General features: G+C 37.0%; 1 protein-coding gene across 5 annotated transcripts in view; it reads left to right on the plus strand.

Annotated features, from left to right (window-relative positions):
• Positions 1 to 18,133, plus strand: part of LOC136040073 (axin-2-like) — a 123,709-nt gene that overhangs the window by 56,242 nt on the left and 49,334 nt on the right. For 4 of the 5 annotated variants that reach the window (XM_065724147.1, XM_065724145.1, XM_065724144.1 and 1 more), the window contains exons 4-5: positions 6,380 to 6,862; positions 10,548 to 10,764. In XM_065724147.1, coding sequence (XP_065580219.1) covers positions 6,380 to 6,862; positions 10,548 to 10,764 — 700 coding nt within the window. Of the gene's footprint in view, positions 1 to 2,787; positions 2,982 to 6,379; positions 6,863 to 10,547; positions 10,765 to 18,133 lie in introns of those variants that run through there. The other variant, XM_065724148.1, reaches the window with a different exon arrangement.

The raw sequence follows: 18,133 nt of genomic DNA on the forward strand, positions 1-18,133 counted from the left end.
AGAACATGTCAATTGGCATTCCCATACCCTTTGAAGTATGGACGTCAAACTACTATAGACACTAAATTCCAGGGTTTTTATGTATTTTCAAGAAATGTTTATTGAAGCCTTTTATTTTCGAGTTTACTGAAAATAATAGGAATCATCGATAAAAATACAATTTTATTTAAAAACACTTTAAAAATTTGTTCACACGTATTTTTGTTACGTTTTTACGTTTTTCAAAATTGACCCCGTAACCCCCTCCCCTGTATACGGCCATGCCTACCATCATCTGATATCTAACTTAATCCAGGACGTCGTTTTACGGATGCTTACCAATGGACTATAAGCGATGTGTTCTCATTTGCTGCGGATAAGCTGAAAGGTTGGGCTTGTTCAACGCCCATTCTTACCCTCAAAACCTATCTCGGGCCTTACAATACAATAGCTGCTTGAAATCCACCCTACTACATTTAAAATGAAATGGAAATGAAAAAGGGGTAAAACTTTGAAGACAGTGAAGAAAAAAACTGTACCCATGATTTGAAAAGTCCAAATATTTTGGCTTCCCATCTGATTCTGGAAGCCTTAATCAATGAAAAAAAACAGGAAAAATCTATCTTAAACAAACTTTTGGGAAGATGAGAAAAACACAAAACAAACGCTCCGCAGAAAAATAAAAACCAACGTCTGTAAACCTTGTTCAGATTTGAGTTTTTGTCCGCTTTTCTTTTTAATTTCTTCGTTTAGTATTTTTATGCTCTTTTGTTTTTCATTTTTTTCAATATGTTTATTTGTATTTTGGGCTACTTTTAGTTGTTTTTTTCCCCATTGATAAAGGCTTCCAAATATGAAGCGATTAACATCTGGACTTTTGCAATTATTTTTGTAAATAGTTTTTTGTCTTTTTTTTACTGCCATATTAAAAGTTACCTAATTTTCAATTTTTTATTTCTTTTAAATTGAAAGGCAGCGTGGTTTAAAGAATTTTTGTTTTACTCTATCGAATGGACTAGAAACAGAAAGTATGAAAGTTAAATAATGACCAAAAGAGAAAAGACGTCGATCACTGTCACACATTACATAGCTGGGTTCAGTTTTAGATGTAGTAGGAGGAGCTAGCCATGTGAAATAGACTATAATAAAAAATAAGACATATAATAAGAAATAACTTATAATATAAAATAAATAAATAGATAGAAATAAAATAAAAAGAAATAGATATAATAAGAAATAAGACATATAATAAGAGAAAGAAGTAATAAAGCACAAAGCCTTAAAAGGCTCGATTGTAATTCGGTAAAAATGCTCATTCCTTGAATGTGTTAAGTAAAAAATATATTAGAATTTACTGTAAAGTTTTTCTTAGCGTGGCAGCATTTTGTAGAAGATGTGGTTTGGTTTTGTATGTAAAAAAAAAAAAAGTGTTTCTCAGATACAAGCAAGGACCTTTGTTAACAAACACCAAAAACAAGAAGAACAATAGTGAAATTCTCAAGACAGTGGGAAACAAATTAGAATGAATATTTCGGCCCTATGTCCAAGGGCCGTCCTCAGCAATACAAAAATATATAAGAAGAAACAACTTACAACAGGATAAAATCAATAAAACTAAACTGAAGAATTTTTCAAAACAGTCCCAGCATACTTACCTCAGCGTATTTATTTATCAGTCCTGGTTGAACTTCACTGAGGTAAGGATGCTGGGACTGTTGAAAATCTACCCTGCCAGAAAAAATCTCCCCTAAGAAAAATCGTACATTTCCCAATAACAAATACTGTATGTGGACAATGGGCAAACTGCGTAACTTAAAGTCCTTTCTCCGGGGGCTATGTGGGGTCTTCCCATCCCCAAAGGCATAGTTATTGGACCTTTTATCTACGCTGAATCAAATGGCTATCCCTAATTTTAGTCGAATGTCTTGGGGGAAAGGGGGTGTGTGAGGAGAGCTTGTTGCCCTCCAATATTTTGATTACTTAGAATGGAAACTACAACTTTTGATTTCCGTTCGAATAAGCCTTCTTCGATCTTCTAGGACCATTGGTTTGATAAGATCGTCCCTGGGGAAAAAACACTAACAAATAAACAGGTGTCCATGGCCTTTCTTCTGACAAAAATAAAGATTTCCACATTTTCGTAGGTAGCGGCATGAAACCTCTACAGTAGGGCTCTCAAATATGTTTGATCTGATGGTGACTTTCTGCGTGTGCATCCCCCCTTTTTCGAAAAACCGGCAATTCTTTTAGGCTCGTAGCTTTTGATGGGTAACATGAAGCTTAATAAGTTTTATGTATTTGGAATTAGTTCAAAAGGCCAATTCTTTTGATGTATCAGTTGTTATCAAAATTCCGTTTTTAATGATTTTATGTGTTGTATATGGTTTAGTAAAAAATTATTAAAGATATTTTATTTTATGTAATCATTATAATATTGTATGAAATAATAATTCTTATTAATAATAACTAATATAAGTATTTTTAAGGTTTTTGTTCTTGTTTATTGTTATATTAGTAGCATTTATTATATATTTTATGTGTTATTTCTTAAAAAATGATTTCATACATGAACAAAAAAGCGTATGTATTATAAAAACTTGGAATTTTATGTCGCTTTTTTTAATAACATATGGACTTTGACTACTAATTACTACCGTAGCCATTTTCTTCTTCTTCCCTGATTGTTTGTTTCCGCTCAAAGACTCTGCAACTAAACCAAGCATGTTTAAAATGCGCAAGTTTCCTATTTTGGAGCCGAATGAGTCTCCAAATATCCTCTTCTTTAGTTACTCTTTTGGTAGTCTCTGAACCAAGGCTTAAAGAGTTCTAAATTCTATATGAAACTATGGAATTCAGCTGCTGGGGATGCGAGATAGAAAATAGGCTTTTGTGTGACAATTTTGAAATTGAAGGATGTAGCAGCCACTCTACCTGCTCAAGCGATTGTAATCAGCGAAGAGAGGATTTGGAAAAATGTCGAGATATTTTTGATTGTTTTTATGGTATGTTAACTCGGAATCGCTTTCCTTTTTTTGTATTCTGGAGATAGCCAAAAATTGAGGCGCTGTTTATATTTAATTGGAAAATTGATTTCTAGTTGGGGAACAACTCTTCAAACTTGAATAGGTCAAATGCTAGTTTTTCATAATTCTACTAAAATAGGAAAACATCACAAGCCAGTTGTGTTTACAGTTTTTCAAAAATATGTTGTATAAACCGCAAATCAGTAATTTTTGTCCCATTTTAGGTTTTCAAATTTGATCTTTATTTTAATTATAAAAACTTCTTTAGTGAATTTTTGTCTATTTGTAAGTTTTAAGAATAGTTACAATAAACCTTGTAATATTTTTTTTTCAACTTCGGAAAAGAATCTAATGAAGTTGATTACAGATTTTGCTAAAATAGAGTATCAAATAGGCTAAAGCTTTAACTTCGCATCTCTCTCCAATAATTTTTTTTTCAACTTTGGAAAAGAATCAAATAGAATTGATTACAGATTTTAATAAAATAGAGTATCAAATAGGCTAAAGCTTTAACTTCGCACCTCTCTCCATTATTTTTTTTTCTTCAACTTTGGAAAAGAATCTAATGAAGTTGATTACAGATTTTGCTAAAATAGAGTATCAAATAGGCTATAGCTTTAACTTCGCATCTCTCTTAAACTTTGACTTAGAAAATCTGGGATTGGTTCCAAAAATAGTCTCTTGAGTATTTATCCTTAGTATGTTTGAGGAGCTGTAAATAACAAATTTAATTATATATAAAATTATTTAAAGAATTAATATATGTATTCAATACAATTTACGGAAGTTTATGTTTTCCTTATTTTTTTTTTGCTACTTCGAGTTCAGCATTTGAAACAAATTGGTGCTTGAAAGTGAATACATATTTACAAAAAAAAAGAAAAAAAAATCTAAGATTTTAACTTTTATCTCCGTTGCCAAAAGGCAAAAATATTCTCACCTGACTAAAGTATATTGTAAACAAGAGTTGATCTCTATACTGTTTAATTTGCCAAATCATGTGATTATTATCTATATATATAAAAATAAGTTGTCTCTGTGTGTGTGTGTGTGTGTCGAGTGACGTCATGTTTGTGTGTCGACTGACGTCATGTTTGTCGACTGACATCATTATAAGGATTGAGCTGTATGCGTCATGAAGTTGTTTGTCGACTGACGTCATGTTTGTCAACTGATGAAATTACATACCGGGACATTTGCCAAATCATGTGATTATTATATGCTATAAATTTAAGACAAAAAGGTAAACTAGACCCCGAACTCTTATAAACATCTCTCTAAAATGTTGTATGTGTGCTAGTTCTATTGGCGGCATTTGAGGACGGACTGTACCTCCTAGTATTTGTACCCTCTTAGATTATGAAAATTCTTTTTCCGAGTCTTTTCATTGGAAAAGGCCCTTCTTGTGATAGTTTCATTAAAAAAGAAAAAGAATATGGAAATACAACCCAAAGTGCAATTTGGATGGCATAAGGCACTTGTGATGGCGTCATCAAGTTGAATTTATAAAAACTATTAGATATAGAAACTTGCTTTTAAGTGAGCCCTTAAACAGTTTTCTATTATGTTGTAGTAGCCTGCTAGCTCAACTAGTCCGTACGTAATCTATGAATATGATTAAGAGGGCTAGGCGGGGGAACAAGCAAGAGGAGGTATTCTAAGCCTAAGGGTTAGAGTTTTCAACGATGGGGATTATGATAGTGCCCTTTTTATCCTTCCCAGCTTTTCCATTCCGCAACTGGCACCCAAAGTGCACTTTTTGGGTGCCACATGGTATTTTAGTACAAAATTTACAAAAAAGGATTAGATATAAAAATTAGCTTTTAAACGAGCCCTTAAACACATCTCTATGATGCTCCAGTGCCCCCCGCTAGGGACGAACAAAAAAGGACAGAAGAAAAAAAAAGTGTTACCCATGGTTTAGGGCTGTAAGTTTCCTGTATATGGTTTTCGACAACGGCGATTCTAATGGTCTACTTTTTTTTCGCGATTTTGGTTTGAGAAGGTTGGTTAACGAGCCCATTGGAAGCGCAGAGTAGAAGTGCAAGCTTAAGAATAGTTATTAAGTTAAAAAAAAAAACTTTTTTCAACCGAGAGTAAGGAGCTTAAAACAAACAGAAATTACTCCATACGTGAAGGTGGGTGCCTCCTCCTCAGTTCCTCCCTCTTTACGCTAACGTTTGACTTGTTGTCAAAATTCTTTAAGAACAACTGCTGAAAGACAAGGACCCATCAATTGAAATGAGAAGCTTTTTTAAAGCACTAAGAACCTTTAGCATAACGAGCAAGGGATTGAGGATGGGGCATCCCCTCTCATGTACGGATTGATCTGCGTTCGTTTGAGTTTTAATATGGCTCCTTATTATCAGTTGAAAAATTATCAGATTATTATCAGATTTCTGTTCTTTTAAAATCGTACCAGAAAGTCCTCCTCTTACATGGAAAATTTCGCCCGGCAATTTCGCCCCAGTAAATGAAAAAATTTCAGGAGAAAATATCCCTCCCCCCCCCCCAAAAAAAAAGAGTATATATTTCCAAATAACAAATGCTATGTATAAACAATGGGTAAACTAAACTGTAACTCGTTGCCCTTTCCCCAGGGGCTATGTGTGGGAGGGAGTGTCTTGCCCGAAAACATACTTATTGGACCTTTCGATCATACTGAACCAAATGGCTGTCTCAAAATTTTTATCGATATTTTTGAGTGAAAGGGGCATGAAAGGGGGGCTAGTTGCCCTTCAAAATTTTTGGTCACTTAAAAAGGGGACTAGGAAGTTTGAATGAGCTCTCTCCTGAACTTCTAGTACCATTAGTTCGATTCAATCATCCTTGGGAAAAAATTAACAAACACACATCCCTGACCTTTCTTCTGATAAAAAATTAAAAAAAATTCTTTTTTGTAGATATGAGCTTGAAACATACAGTAGGGTCTCTGACTTGCTGAATTTGATAGTGGGATTTTTAGTAAGGTAGCTGGACTTTTTGGGGTTGTTTTCCCCTTTTCTGAAAATCAGATGAATGTTCTCTGGTTCATAGATTTTTATGGGTAACATTAAGCTAAGTGAATTTTGTATATTTGGAATCACCATAAAAAGTCAATTCTTTTGATGTATCAATTGCGATAATTTTTTTTTAGATTTCTGTTACTATTGGGCCAGACTGCTCCTTGCTTAAGTTCGTTACCATGAACTTTTTTTTATAAGAATTCTCCCGAGCTTTATTTATTATTTGGTTACTTAAATGAACCCAGTGAGCCAAAAAACCTTTATTTTTTTTACGTTTTAATGCTTATTCTCGTGTCCTTATGACAATTTAGTTCAACTAAAGTCTTGAAATATTTTTAAATATACGTATCTATAATAAGTATCTTTCTCCAGATATTCGAAGAGAAATTGAATCTACGCGTTCTTCTTCACCTCCGACGCCGGGATCCCCATCATACCTTCGTTGGTCTGAAGATCTACATAACCTCCTTCTCGATCAAGATGGAGTCGAACTATACCGACAATTTATGGAGTCCGAAGGCTGTGGTCATTTATTTGAATTTTGGTTTGCATGCGAAGGGCTTAAACTCCACGGATCTGACATAGTTCCCACTGTGAAAGCGATAAATCGAAAGTATGTTCGTTCGCGGAAAGTGCCTTTAAGCGAGGAAGTTCGGAGGGATATTAATGATAAAATCAGTGCAAAGTCGGAGATAGACGCGAGGATATTCGACGCGGCTCAGAAAGAATGTGAAATGCAAATGCGAAATTCAACCTTTCCGAACTTTTTTAAATCGGATATTTTTTTAGATTATGTGCATAAGAAACAAGATGCGGGTCAAGGGGTGGAATCTCCCAAAATGGAAAGTAACAGAGGTATGTATACACATTTACTTTTAAAGTATATATAGTTGAGATTCTGGTCTTAAGTTCGGGAATAACTCCTAAAAATGTTGTGTTACAAGAGGATGGTTCGAGGGTAGAAAAGAGGGGGGAAATGAACTTGACGGACTTGTATTGTACAGACCTCTCGGTCTTCCAACAATGAGCTTTACTGTTTCTCAATCCTAACCCATAAGAAGAAAGAAAGAAAGAAGTCACATAAGAAGAAAGAAAGAAACAAGTCACCTCTCTTCCCTAAAGTTTGGCATAGATCTCTTGGAAAAAAGCTCAAATTATATAGAATGTTTGGTAGGTTATATGACATGATTAAAGTTCCTAAATAAATCATTTGACGGTTGTCACTGAAGATTATACCTCCTGTTACAAATTGATGAAGCAAAGGCGCGAATTCACAAATAATATCGGGAGGGGAGGGGGCCAAAGTTTTTTTTTCAAAATCTGAGGAGATTTTTTTCAATCTTTTTGTTGAAATGCAAAAAAAAAGGTATTTGTCAAAAACCAGAGCGTGGAGGGGAGGGGCATAATATTTTGGGGGCCAAATGCTTTGTTTGCCTCCAATAGGCGCCCCTGTGATCAAGGCTGCGTTTCCTCATAGCGACAGTATTAATGTTGTCTTCAATATCGACAACACTAGAGACAACTTCGCATCTCTTTTACACTACCTTTCTTAAATCAGAGAAGCCCTTGCAGTCGTCTGAAAGAACGACGCCTTATTAAGGATTTTCCTTCCCTTTTAAGGGGATTTGCCAGAGACTGGAAAATGGTTAGGTGCTTGAATGGTCGATCAAGAGGGTTCATACCTTCCTTGAATTGATTTTTTTGTGTTATCTTGCCTGGGTGTCAAAACATGATTTGGACCCGATGCTAATGTCCTAAAAAGTTAGGATTGATTCTTTCCTCATAAACCCTTCACATAAGCGTTTTTGCGAAGGTGTTTGAATTACTTACAATTAATAACCTACGTTCTATCTTTTACATGCCACCTCACCAGTTTGGCTTCCAGCCTAAGCTTCGTTGCTTCCATGCTCTAAAATGTATGTGCAATTCTGTTGATCGATGCAGATAAATCCGGCGGTACTCTAGCGCTTGGAACATACGATGTTAGTAAAGCATTTGATTCGTTGTTGCATCCCCAAGCAATGAATGAGCTTTTGAACCGTGGTGTTTTGCTAGACTTAGTTAGACCTCTTTGTACATGTACCGCCATATGAAAGCAAAAATACGTATACCTGGAAGCAATTTGCTGACTGATGGGTATATACCAATTCATATCGGGGTTAAGCAGGGTGCGGTTACTTCTCCCACGGTTTATAATAATGCAACGCTTCCAGCTCAGTGCCAACTTTCTTCGTGCTGTATATATAAAGGTACTGATTGGTCGATATTATGTTATGCAGACGACGTTTGTAATATTAGTAGGACTATCAGTGGGCTAGAAAAATGTTTTTTGGAGATATGTAAAAACTACAGTGATATTGGACTTTCCCTAAATGCTGAAAAATGTGATGTTTTGATTTTTAATGAAATAGAATCTATAGATCTGAATGGTACAGAACTAAAGCCTTGTGTTAAGTTGAAATATCTTGGCCTTCCTATTGGAAAAAATCAGAAGAAAACTAGGCTATTGATGCTAGAAAGTATGGAAACGAAAATCCGTCGTGCATATGGTACAATTGTTAGTTCTCAGTTTCATTTGAATAGAGCCCATCTTGCGAGAATTTATAATAGTGTCGTCCTGCCACATATTCTGTATTTAGTACCGTTTTACTCTATATTTAGTGAATCTGACCATCTTAGGATGAAACGCGTTTTCTTCAAATTTGCTAAGTTTCTGTTGCGAGTTCCTCCGTGGACCCGCAACTCCTATTTGATGAAAAAATATAGCTTGCCTAATCCGTGTGCTAAGTTAGCTGAGCTGAATGTAGACATGTGCAATAAGCAAACCGGCCATGAATGGCAAAATGTTTTTTTTGACGTGGAATTATTTTTGTTTGTATTTTAGAATGTAATTACGATATGTTGTTTCCTTCTTCTTTTTTTTTCAATGTACTCCATCAGGTCATTATTTTGTATGATGGGTAATAAATAAATACATACATACAGACATTCAACTCCATCATCCTTCATCCTTCAAACATCTCTTCATGATGCAGCTCCAAAACTTCACTTAGGACCACTCCAGAGGCTCCAGAATCGTGTTAGATACCGTGTGATGTGAAGCCACCGACAATCGCCTGTAAGTGAATGCACTCACCTCTATTTTGAGGAGCTTTCTCTCCTTTCGCAACAGTTCGTCAACTAACTTGTACTTGGAGCAGAACTAGGCACTTTTCAGCTCCACGTGGTATCTGAAATTTAGATGATATGTGGGAATTTGTTCAACCGTAAGCTCCCCAGACTCACAGGAGTTGCAAAAGTTTGTCAAGGCAAATGTACAAACACATTGTCGCACGCCTGTAGCTTTATTCAGCGCTACATATTCCTCTGTTACCAACTGCCTAAGGGTGGTATTTCATCAAAGTCGTCTGCTGACTTCTTCAAGCAAAGATTCAGAGGTTGTATAACACCTGTTAGTTAAACTAGGTAAAGGACTGCCATATCTGGCACTCATAATGTACCTGCCACAATGGATAAAATATAGAAAAAAAAATATTGAATGCTTGGCAAGCAATGCTAGAAATCTTGCCTCTCAGTTTTATTCAGGCTCTCTGGGAACTTCCTCTAACACTATTAATGAGATTATCGAGTTGTAAAATCTCTGCTATACTGAATATTGTAAAATAATAGCATTATCTGTAATTTTTGTCAGTAACCTATCCTTTAGCCCCCACTCCTCAAAAAAGATTGTAAAATCCAATAATGGACTACATCTGTTACTAATTGACTTTTTGTCTATACTGCTTCTTTAAAATTTTCAAAAAGTGTTTTCATTAAATTATCTGTATATAACATCGAATGAAGAGTTTCATTTCGTCTCCAAAATATTCTAAAGCAGAACTCTCCCCCCCTTCCGGTAAAAAATCAAAAAACACGGACTAGGTATATTTAGAGAAGAGTTTTGTGGTTCCAGTCCTGGTGTTGCTGGTTATTTGGTTTAGAACGGGGATCAATGGTTGGACTCTTAAGCTCAGTCAGCTTTAAGCTTTAAATGGGTACCAGGATAAATATGGGGGAAAAACTCGGGAAATGTCGAATGATTTGCTCCCAATAACGCATTGCACTCCCGGCTACCTGTGCAAACGACTGAAGAGGTAGGTAAGTTTCTTTGCTCACATAGTGTATCTGGCTTGTTCCCTATTTCAGGGATCTTTCTAAAAATTCTAAGATGGGTGGATTTTCGGACAGATCATAAGGGATAGTTCTTTCTCGGTGTATATTTATGACTTGAGGGGATGTCATTGTCAATATTTTGCATGCGACTCTTATTTTCTTAAAGTACCCTTGCCTATAGGTGCAAACAGCCCAAAACTTTCAAAAGAAATCGCTATTTTTTAGGTCATAATTTCCTATTTTTGTCTTTTCTAAGATTTTTCTCCTACAGTTCTAAAGGGAAAAAATCTTACCTTGTACTCTGTTTGAGCTCTTTTCTCTATATTCTTATATATTTTGACTGCGGATTGTTTTAAAGCAAAACTTCTATTTTTGTATTGAATTTAAGGGGATGAAAGCGATACAGAATCTGTGGATTTCCCCCGAAACCCGAACACGAGAACCTTGCCAACTGTAATGGAAGACATGGAACTACCCACTACCTCCTTAGCAACATCAAGCAAATCAGCGGCGCTTGCACCCCTTACAAGAAAAGCTCTAGAGGCAACTCAAACAAGAAGGCTCTATACAACGGATGCGCGACAAAAATCAGAAGTATTTGCAAGGTATAAATCTGTATGGTATAGTGAAACCTTCATAAACCTCAAAGACAGGTTCAGGGAGGGGAACGGGTCTCCACCCCCTCCCCTCCCCGAAATGTTTCTCTGGCTTGTAAATTGTTCGTAAGATGCAGGTAAAAAGATTATTTCTTTTAAAAGACTGGAAAATATTGCCCAACTCTTTATGTTGTCTTAAAAAAATGCTTTTTACCCCCCACCCCCCTCGAACAAAATTATTTGATGCCCCTCCCTCTCGTGAATATAAGTTCTGGATATGACCATTCTCGAACTCTATAAGATGTAGAATAATTCGGAAAACCCACGGTTGAATTACTCAAGCAAAAGAAGAGACCCAAGAGTTCAACCCCTCCACCAAAATTACAGTTATGTGAAATGACATTTTTTTGTATTTTGATTTTTTTGGAAAAATGATTAGCAATTTTTTGCCTCCAACATTTTCAGTAATTTGGGACACATTTTGACTTTCGCTTGATTATTCATATTGTGTAGGTATATCACTATTGTGTGATACTTTAAATGGGGAATCAAATTATTCTGACACCAGGGTCCTTCCGCGTCCCTGACCACTACATTCCTTATCAGGAAATAGGAAGGAGGTGGGTCAATTTTGGGACAAGTTACCTGAATGTGCTTAAATGAGCTTTCCTAAACTAAATAAGCTGAACGTTCCTTAAAAAACGCAAACGTTTTGTGCCAAATGTTCCTCTTGATAGTTTAGTTTTTAGATTTCGCTGAGAAAGCGCTTGGTCTACTATTAGCTTGGTTTGTTCAAAAGGATTCAAACAGTAATTATAGTATAAACAACATATTATAAAACACATCTTGGCTGTTGAGTATTACATAATGTTTTAAGAGTCGAATTTGACTTTGTGTCCAATTAAAATATACCTATATTGTTCATTATAGCCAATTTGACTTCATCAGATTGAAATGAATGTAAATGAAACCTTGAAATAAATTGTATAGTCAAATCGAAATGATACACCGAAATATGATGGCATACTTTCTCGTATTTGGAGTTCACAGGATGAATGCTAAACTAAAATCCGAAATTAGCAATTTGTCATCATCTTTAATTATCTCTGAGATTTATGTAATGAAGCTCATTATATTTAGCTTCTGAAAGGTTCAAGTACAAAACAAGAGTTTTAGATTTGTGTTTAGTTGTATGTAGCCGGATTTTTATAAATATTCTTTTATATTTCATGTTATTCTTAGCTGGTAATTGAATAACAGACCTATAACAAAGTCATCATTTCTCCAAGTCCAGATTCTCTCTGATCATTTTCTATCTCTTCCTTTCATCTTTTGGTAAGCAAAGTGTTCACCTTACTTCACTCAAATGTAAAGAGTACCGCCTCAATTCAAGCGGAACAGAGTTCCCCTTTGATGATTCCCTCTTAAAAGAAATCCCGTGCCGAACACATCAAATGAATTTGAAACGCTTCAGTTATATTACAGAGAAAAAGACGATGACAGTGTGTTTTCTTCTCTTTGTATCCTACTTTAATTTCCTTTAACTTTGTATCCTTCTATCTCAAAATCATAATATAATATATATATATATATATATATATATATATATATATATATATATATATATATATATATATATATATATATATATATATATATATATATATATATATATATATATATATATATATAAATATATATAAAATAATATATAAAAATAGCGGATTTTCTTAAAAATTAGCTACATGGTAAAGATGAATTTTATAATTGTTTAGTTCATTCAGGTTTTTTGCAATGTGTTAATATTTGTGATTTGGTAAAATTTATAATATTTAGTTTACCTATTGTTGCTAAAGGGAGGGATATATTAATAGGATAAGCTTGTTTTGGTTTTACTTGGTTGTTTTACATTTGCTGTGTTTTTTTTTTTTTTTTTCATAGGCATGTATTTTGGGGGTGATACCTGACGCGGGGATGCCATGGATATTCTGTGGTAGCCACAACACTGTGCTGGGTAGAGAATTTAGAGTGGCGAAACCCTATATAGGCCAGTGTATTCTCCTGATGAGCCCTTATGTTGGGTGCTGCCTCTGAATTATTTGTCTATATTATTTTTTCTATTGTTTGGTAAATGACGACTTATACTTATTGACGACATGACTGCCTGTCCATGGATTATTCTTTATGGTTGATTGTGTATGGCTATGCTGTTTGACCTATGTGATTGTATGGATGAGTAGGGTTAAGGCCTCATTCAAGTGCTGGTCTATAAGCCTGCCGGTTGTTGGGGTCCAGTCTCGAAATCGGCTAAATAGTTGTTTTTTTTTTCTTCTTGAAACTGGCTATTGACATTTTTGGCTAGAAAAACTGATCTTAAAAGTTTAAAACTTTTGGAAGAATTTCTATTTTTCCCAGGGTGGTTGTATCGAACCTATGATGACGCCATGACATCAAGAAGAGGCTCACATTGTCTGCGGTTAGAAGACAAGCGATAATGAGAACCAATATATACAAGTCTGCAGCGTAGCAGTGCCGGGGCCCGGTCTCGAAATCGGCTACAAAGTTTTTGTTTTCCCTTAAAACTTGCATATTGACATTTCTGGACACAAAAACGAACTAAATAGGTCACAACTTTAAGGAAGAAGCTCAATTTTCTCAATGTGTTTGTATCGAACCTATGGTGACGCCATGGCAAGAAAAGGCCAGGGTCAAATGACAGCTGCCATTGAGAATCAATCTATACAAGTCTGCCGCGTAGCCGTGCCGGGGACCAGTGACGATGCCGCCGGTCTCTCTCTCTCTCTCTCTCTCTCTCTCTCTCTCTCTCTCTCTCTCTCTCTCTCTCTCTCTCTCTCTCTCTCTCTCTCTCTCTCTTCTCTCTTCCTCTCTTCCTCTCTTTCTCTCTTTCTCTCTGGTATATATATATATATATATATATATATATATATATATATATATATATATATATTACTTTTCTCCAAAGTCACTTTTTCTCCAAATTGAATAAACACTTTGTCTAAACAATGAAAATTCAATGCATACATACAATTCTGTGTATATATTTGTACATTGAGGGGGAGGGGAGGGTAAATTTCATTTCCAACGGAAGATGATGCTGTATTTGGAGTCAGGGTGCACTTCTGATTTTAAACGTAAGTCTATTTCTTAGCTTGGTCAATAATTTAAACTCCTCCAAATTTTTCAAGGATTTCCAACTAAACTGTTTTTACGACATTGCCGGACCGTTTACTATCCATGCACTAAAGTGAAGCTTTGCATCAACAGGACAACATTAGGTAATTAAAGACAGCAAATTGTGATTGTTCCGATTAACACTAACTTCTTAAAATAATATTAGCAAATACCCTTGCGCTGGTGAAGTGGGAGTGCTCGTTCCTGCCAATCGTGAAGTATCACTTACCCTTCCTGGTGGATGGGGCACTCATTAAAGTTGTAGCCTGCTGCAATTACGTTGGTTTTTATGGCACTTGGTATTAACCATATGACACATAGCAATCGCAAATTCTGTCGGTCTGTCGGTCCCGGTTTTGCTACTTTAGGCACTTCCAGGTAAGCTAGGACGATGAAATTTGGCAGGCGTATCAGGGACAGGGCCAGATTAAATTAGAAATAGTCTTTTTCCCGATTTGACCATCTGGGCGGAGTGGGGGGCCCGTTAATTCGAAAGAATAGAAAAATTGAAGTATTTTTAACTTACGGACGGTTGATCAGATCTCAGTGAAATTTGATGTTTGGAAGGATATCGTGTCTCAGAGCTCTTATTTTCAATTCCGATCGGAATTGGTGACATGGGGGGGGGGGGGGTTGGGAGGGGGAAACCTAAAACTTGGAAAACACTTAGAGTGGAGGGATCGGGATGAAACTTGGTGGGGAAAATAAGCACAAGTCCTAGATACATGATTGGCATAACCGGAACGGATCCGCTCTCTTTGGGGTAGTTAGGGGGGGGGGGTTAATTCTGAAAAATTAGAAAAAAATTAGGTGTTTTTAACTTACGAACGGGTGATCGGATCTCAATGAAATTTGATATTTAGAAGGATATCGTGTCTCAGAACTCTTATTTTAAATCCCGAACAGATCTGGTGACATTGGGGGGGGGGGGGGAGTTGGGAGGGGGAAACCTAAAACTTGGAAAACACTTAGAGTGGAGGGATCGGGATGAAACTTGGTGGGAAAAATAATCAAAAGTCCTAGATACATGATTGACATAACCGGAACGGATCCGATCTCTTTGGGGTAGTTGAGGAGGGGGGTTAATTCCGAAAAATGAGGTATTTTTGACTTACGAACGGGTGATGGGATCTCAAAGAAATTTGATATTTAGAAGGATATCGTGTCTCAGAGCTCTTATTTTAAATCCCGAACAGATCTGGAAACATTGGGGGGAAAGTTGGGAGGGGGAAACCTAAAACTTGGAAAACACTTAAAATGGAGGGATCAGGATGAGACTTGGTGGGAAAAATAAGCACAAGTCATAGATACATGATTGACATAACCGGAATGGATCTGCTCTCTTTGGGGTAGTTGGGGGGGGGGGGGGGGGTTAATTCTGAAAAATTAGAAGAAATGAGGTATTTTTAACTTACGAACGGGTTATCGGATCTCAATGAAATTTGATATTTAGAAGGATATCGTGTCTCAGAGCTCTTATTTTAAATTCGGACCGGATCTGGTGACATGGGGGGAGTTGGGAGGGAGGAACCTAAAACTTGGAAAACACTTAGAGTGGAGGGATCGGGATGAAACTTGGTGGGAAAAATAAGCACAAGTCCTAGATATATGATTGACATAACTGGAACGGATCCGCTTTCTTTGGGGTAGTTGGTGGGGGGTCTAATTCTGAAAAATTAGAAAAAATTTGGTATTTTTAACTCACAAACGGGTGATCGGATCTCAATGAAATTTGATATTTAGAAGGAAATTGTGTCTCAAAGCTCTTATTTTAAGTCCCGACCGGATCTGGTGACATCGGAGGGAGTTTGGGGTATGGGAACCTAAAATCATGGAAAACACTTAGATTGGAGGGATCAGGATGAAACTTGGTGGGAAAAATAAGCAGAAGTCTTAGATACGTGATTTCCATAATTGGAACAGATCCGCTCTAGGGGTGGGGGAGTTAATTCTGAAAAATTAGAAAAAATGACGTATTTTTAACTTACGAAGGAGTGATCGGATCTTCATGAAACTTCATATTTAGAAGGACCTCGTGACTCAGATCTCTTTTTTTAAATCTCAACCGGATCCAGCATAATTGGGGGGGGGACAGTTGAGGAGAACTGGAGATCTTAGAAAATACTTAAGCGGTGAGATCAGGATGAAACTGGATGGGAAGAATAAAAACCTGTCTAAGACACGTGACTGACATAATCGGACCGGATCTGCTCTCTTTGGTGGAGTTGGGGGGGGGGGGGGTAATTTTGAAAATTGAGGTATTTGTAACTTACGAAAGGGTGACCAAATCTTAATGAAACTTGATATTTAGAAGGGTCTTGCGCTTTAAAGCTCTAATTTAAAATTCTGACCAGATCCTGTGATATTGGGGGGAGTTGGAGGGGAAAACCGGAATTCTTGGAAAACGTGAAAATTGGGGTATTTTTATTTTACGAATAGGTGATCGGATCTTAATGAAGTGATCGGATCTTTAACTAATGATAGTTAATCATATCACTAATGATAGTGATCGGATCTTTTGGGGAGTTGGGGGAGGAGGGTTAGTTCTGAAAAAATAGAAAAAATGAGGTATTTTCAACTTACGAAGGAGTTATCGGATCTTAATGAAATTTCATATTTAGAAGAATTTCGTAACTCAGATCTCTTATTTTAAATCCTGTCCGGATCCAGTGTCATTGAGGATAGTTGGGGGGGGACTGGAAATCTTGGAAAACTCTTAAAGCGGAAAGATCATGATGAAACTTGGTGGGAAGAATAAGCACAAGTCCAAGATACGTTGCTGACATAACCGAACCGGATCTGGTCTCTTTGGGGGAGTTAGGGGGGAGTAATTCGGAAAAATTAGAAAAAATGAGGTATTTTCAACTTACGAACGGTGTGATCAGATCTTAATGAAATTTGATATTTAGAAGAATCTTGTGCTTTAGAGCTCTCATTTTAAATCCCAACCAGATCCAGTGACATTGGGGGAGTTGAAGGGGGAAACCGGAAATCTTAGAAAACGTGGAAATGGAGGTATCTTTAATACAACTACAGAAGAGAGAATAATGAGGACTTTTTTCCCAAGACAGTGAACCAACAAAACCTATTTGAATATTTCGGCCCTATATCTAAGGGGTCAAAATGTCTGTGAAGATCAGGCTAGTGGCTCGTAAACGGAAGGAACCCCCAAAAAGATTTGACGTTGCCCGTCTTAAGGACCCGACAGTAGTAGAACAATTCCGTGTTCAACTTTCAAATCGTTTCACCGCCCTCGAGCATGAACACTCAAATGAGTCTCCTGAGGACGGGAACTCGAGCGGGTCGTCGGTTAACGAAGATTGGCAGAAGTTCCGAAATACACTACAGGAGGTAGCTCTCGAAACTCTTGGAAGAGTGAAGCGAAAGCGAAGACGGTGGATGTCCGAAGAGACCATCCGACTTGCAACGAAGAAAAGTCTGTTACCATCACGCCACTCAGCTGAATTCAAACAGCTACGCAAGCTATGTCACCAGTCGGGCAGAAAAGACAGAAGGAAGTACTGGGAGAATATGGCGGTGGAGATGCAAAAAGCAGCTAGCCTGTCTGATACTAGGAAACTGTATCAGCTGCTTAAAGAGTCCACTGGGAAGAGGTCGAAGAACTCGGCCTCTGTAAGAGACGAACACGGTAACATCCTAACGAGTCGTGACGAAGTCGTTGACCGTTGGAAGCGCCATTTCCAGAAACTCCTAAATCCCCAAGTCGACCCTTCATCACCTGCTCCAAATCTTCAAGTGACCCAACCTCCCCCACCTCCTTCATCAACGCTCATTAACCAATACGCAGGAGTCAAAATAGAGCCCCCTGACGAAGAGGAAATCCTGGCAGCAATAAAGAAGCTGAAGAACCATAAAGCGCCGGGAATTGACGCCATACCAGCAGAAATCTACAAGGCAAGCCCCAGGTTTCTTGCACAGAACCTAGAAAAATTGTTCAAGAAAATTTGGGTACAGAAGGTTCTCCCAGGTGATTGAAAAGTTTCAATTATCATCCCCCTGTATAAAAAAGGGGATAAAGCTGAATGCAAGAATTACCGGGGGATATCGCTCATAAGCATCGCTGCCAAAATATTTGCCATGATTTTACTCAACCGCTTCAGCTCAATCAGAAACACGACCACACGCCCAAACCAGGCGGGCTTTCGGCCAGGAATGGGCTGCATTG

This window comes from Artemia franciscana, chromosome 20 (genome assembly GCF_032884065.1).
Source record: "Artemia franciscana chromosome 20, ASM3288406v1, whole genome shotgun sequence".
Classification (NCBI taxonomy): domain Eukaryota; kingdom Metazoa; phylum Arthropoda; class Branchiopoda; order Anostraca; family Artemiidae; genus Artemia; species Artemia franciscana.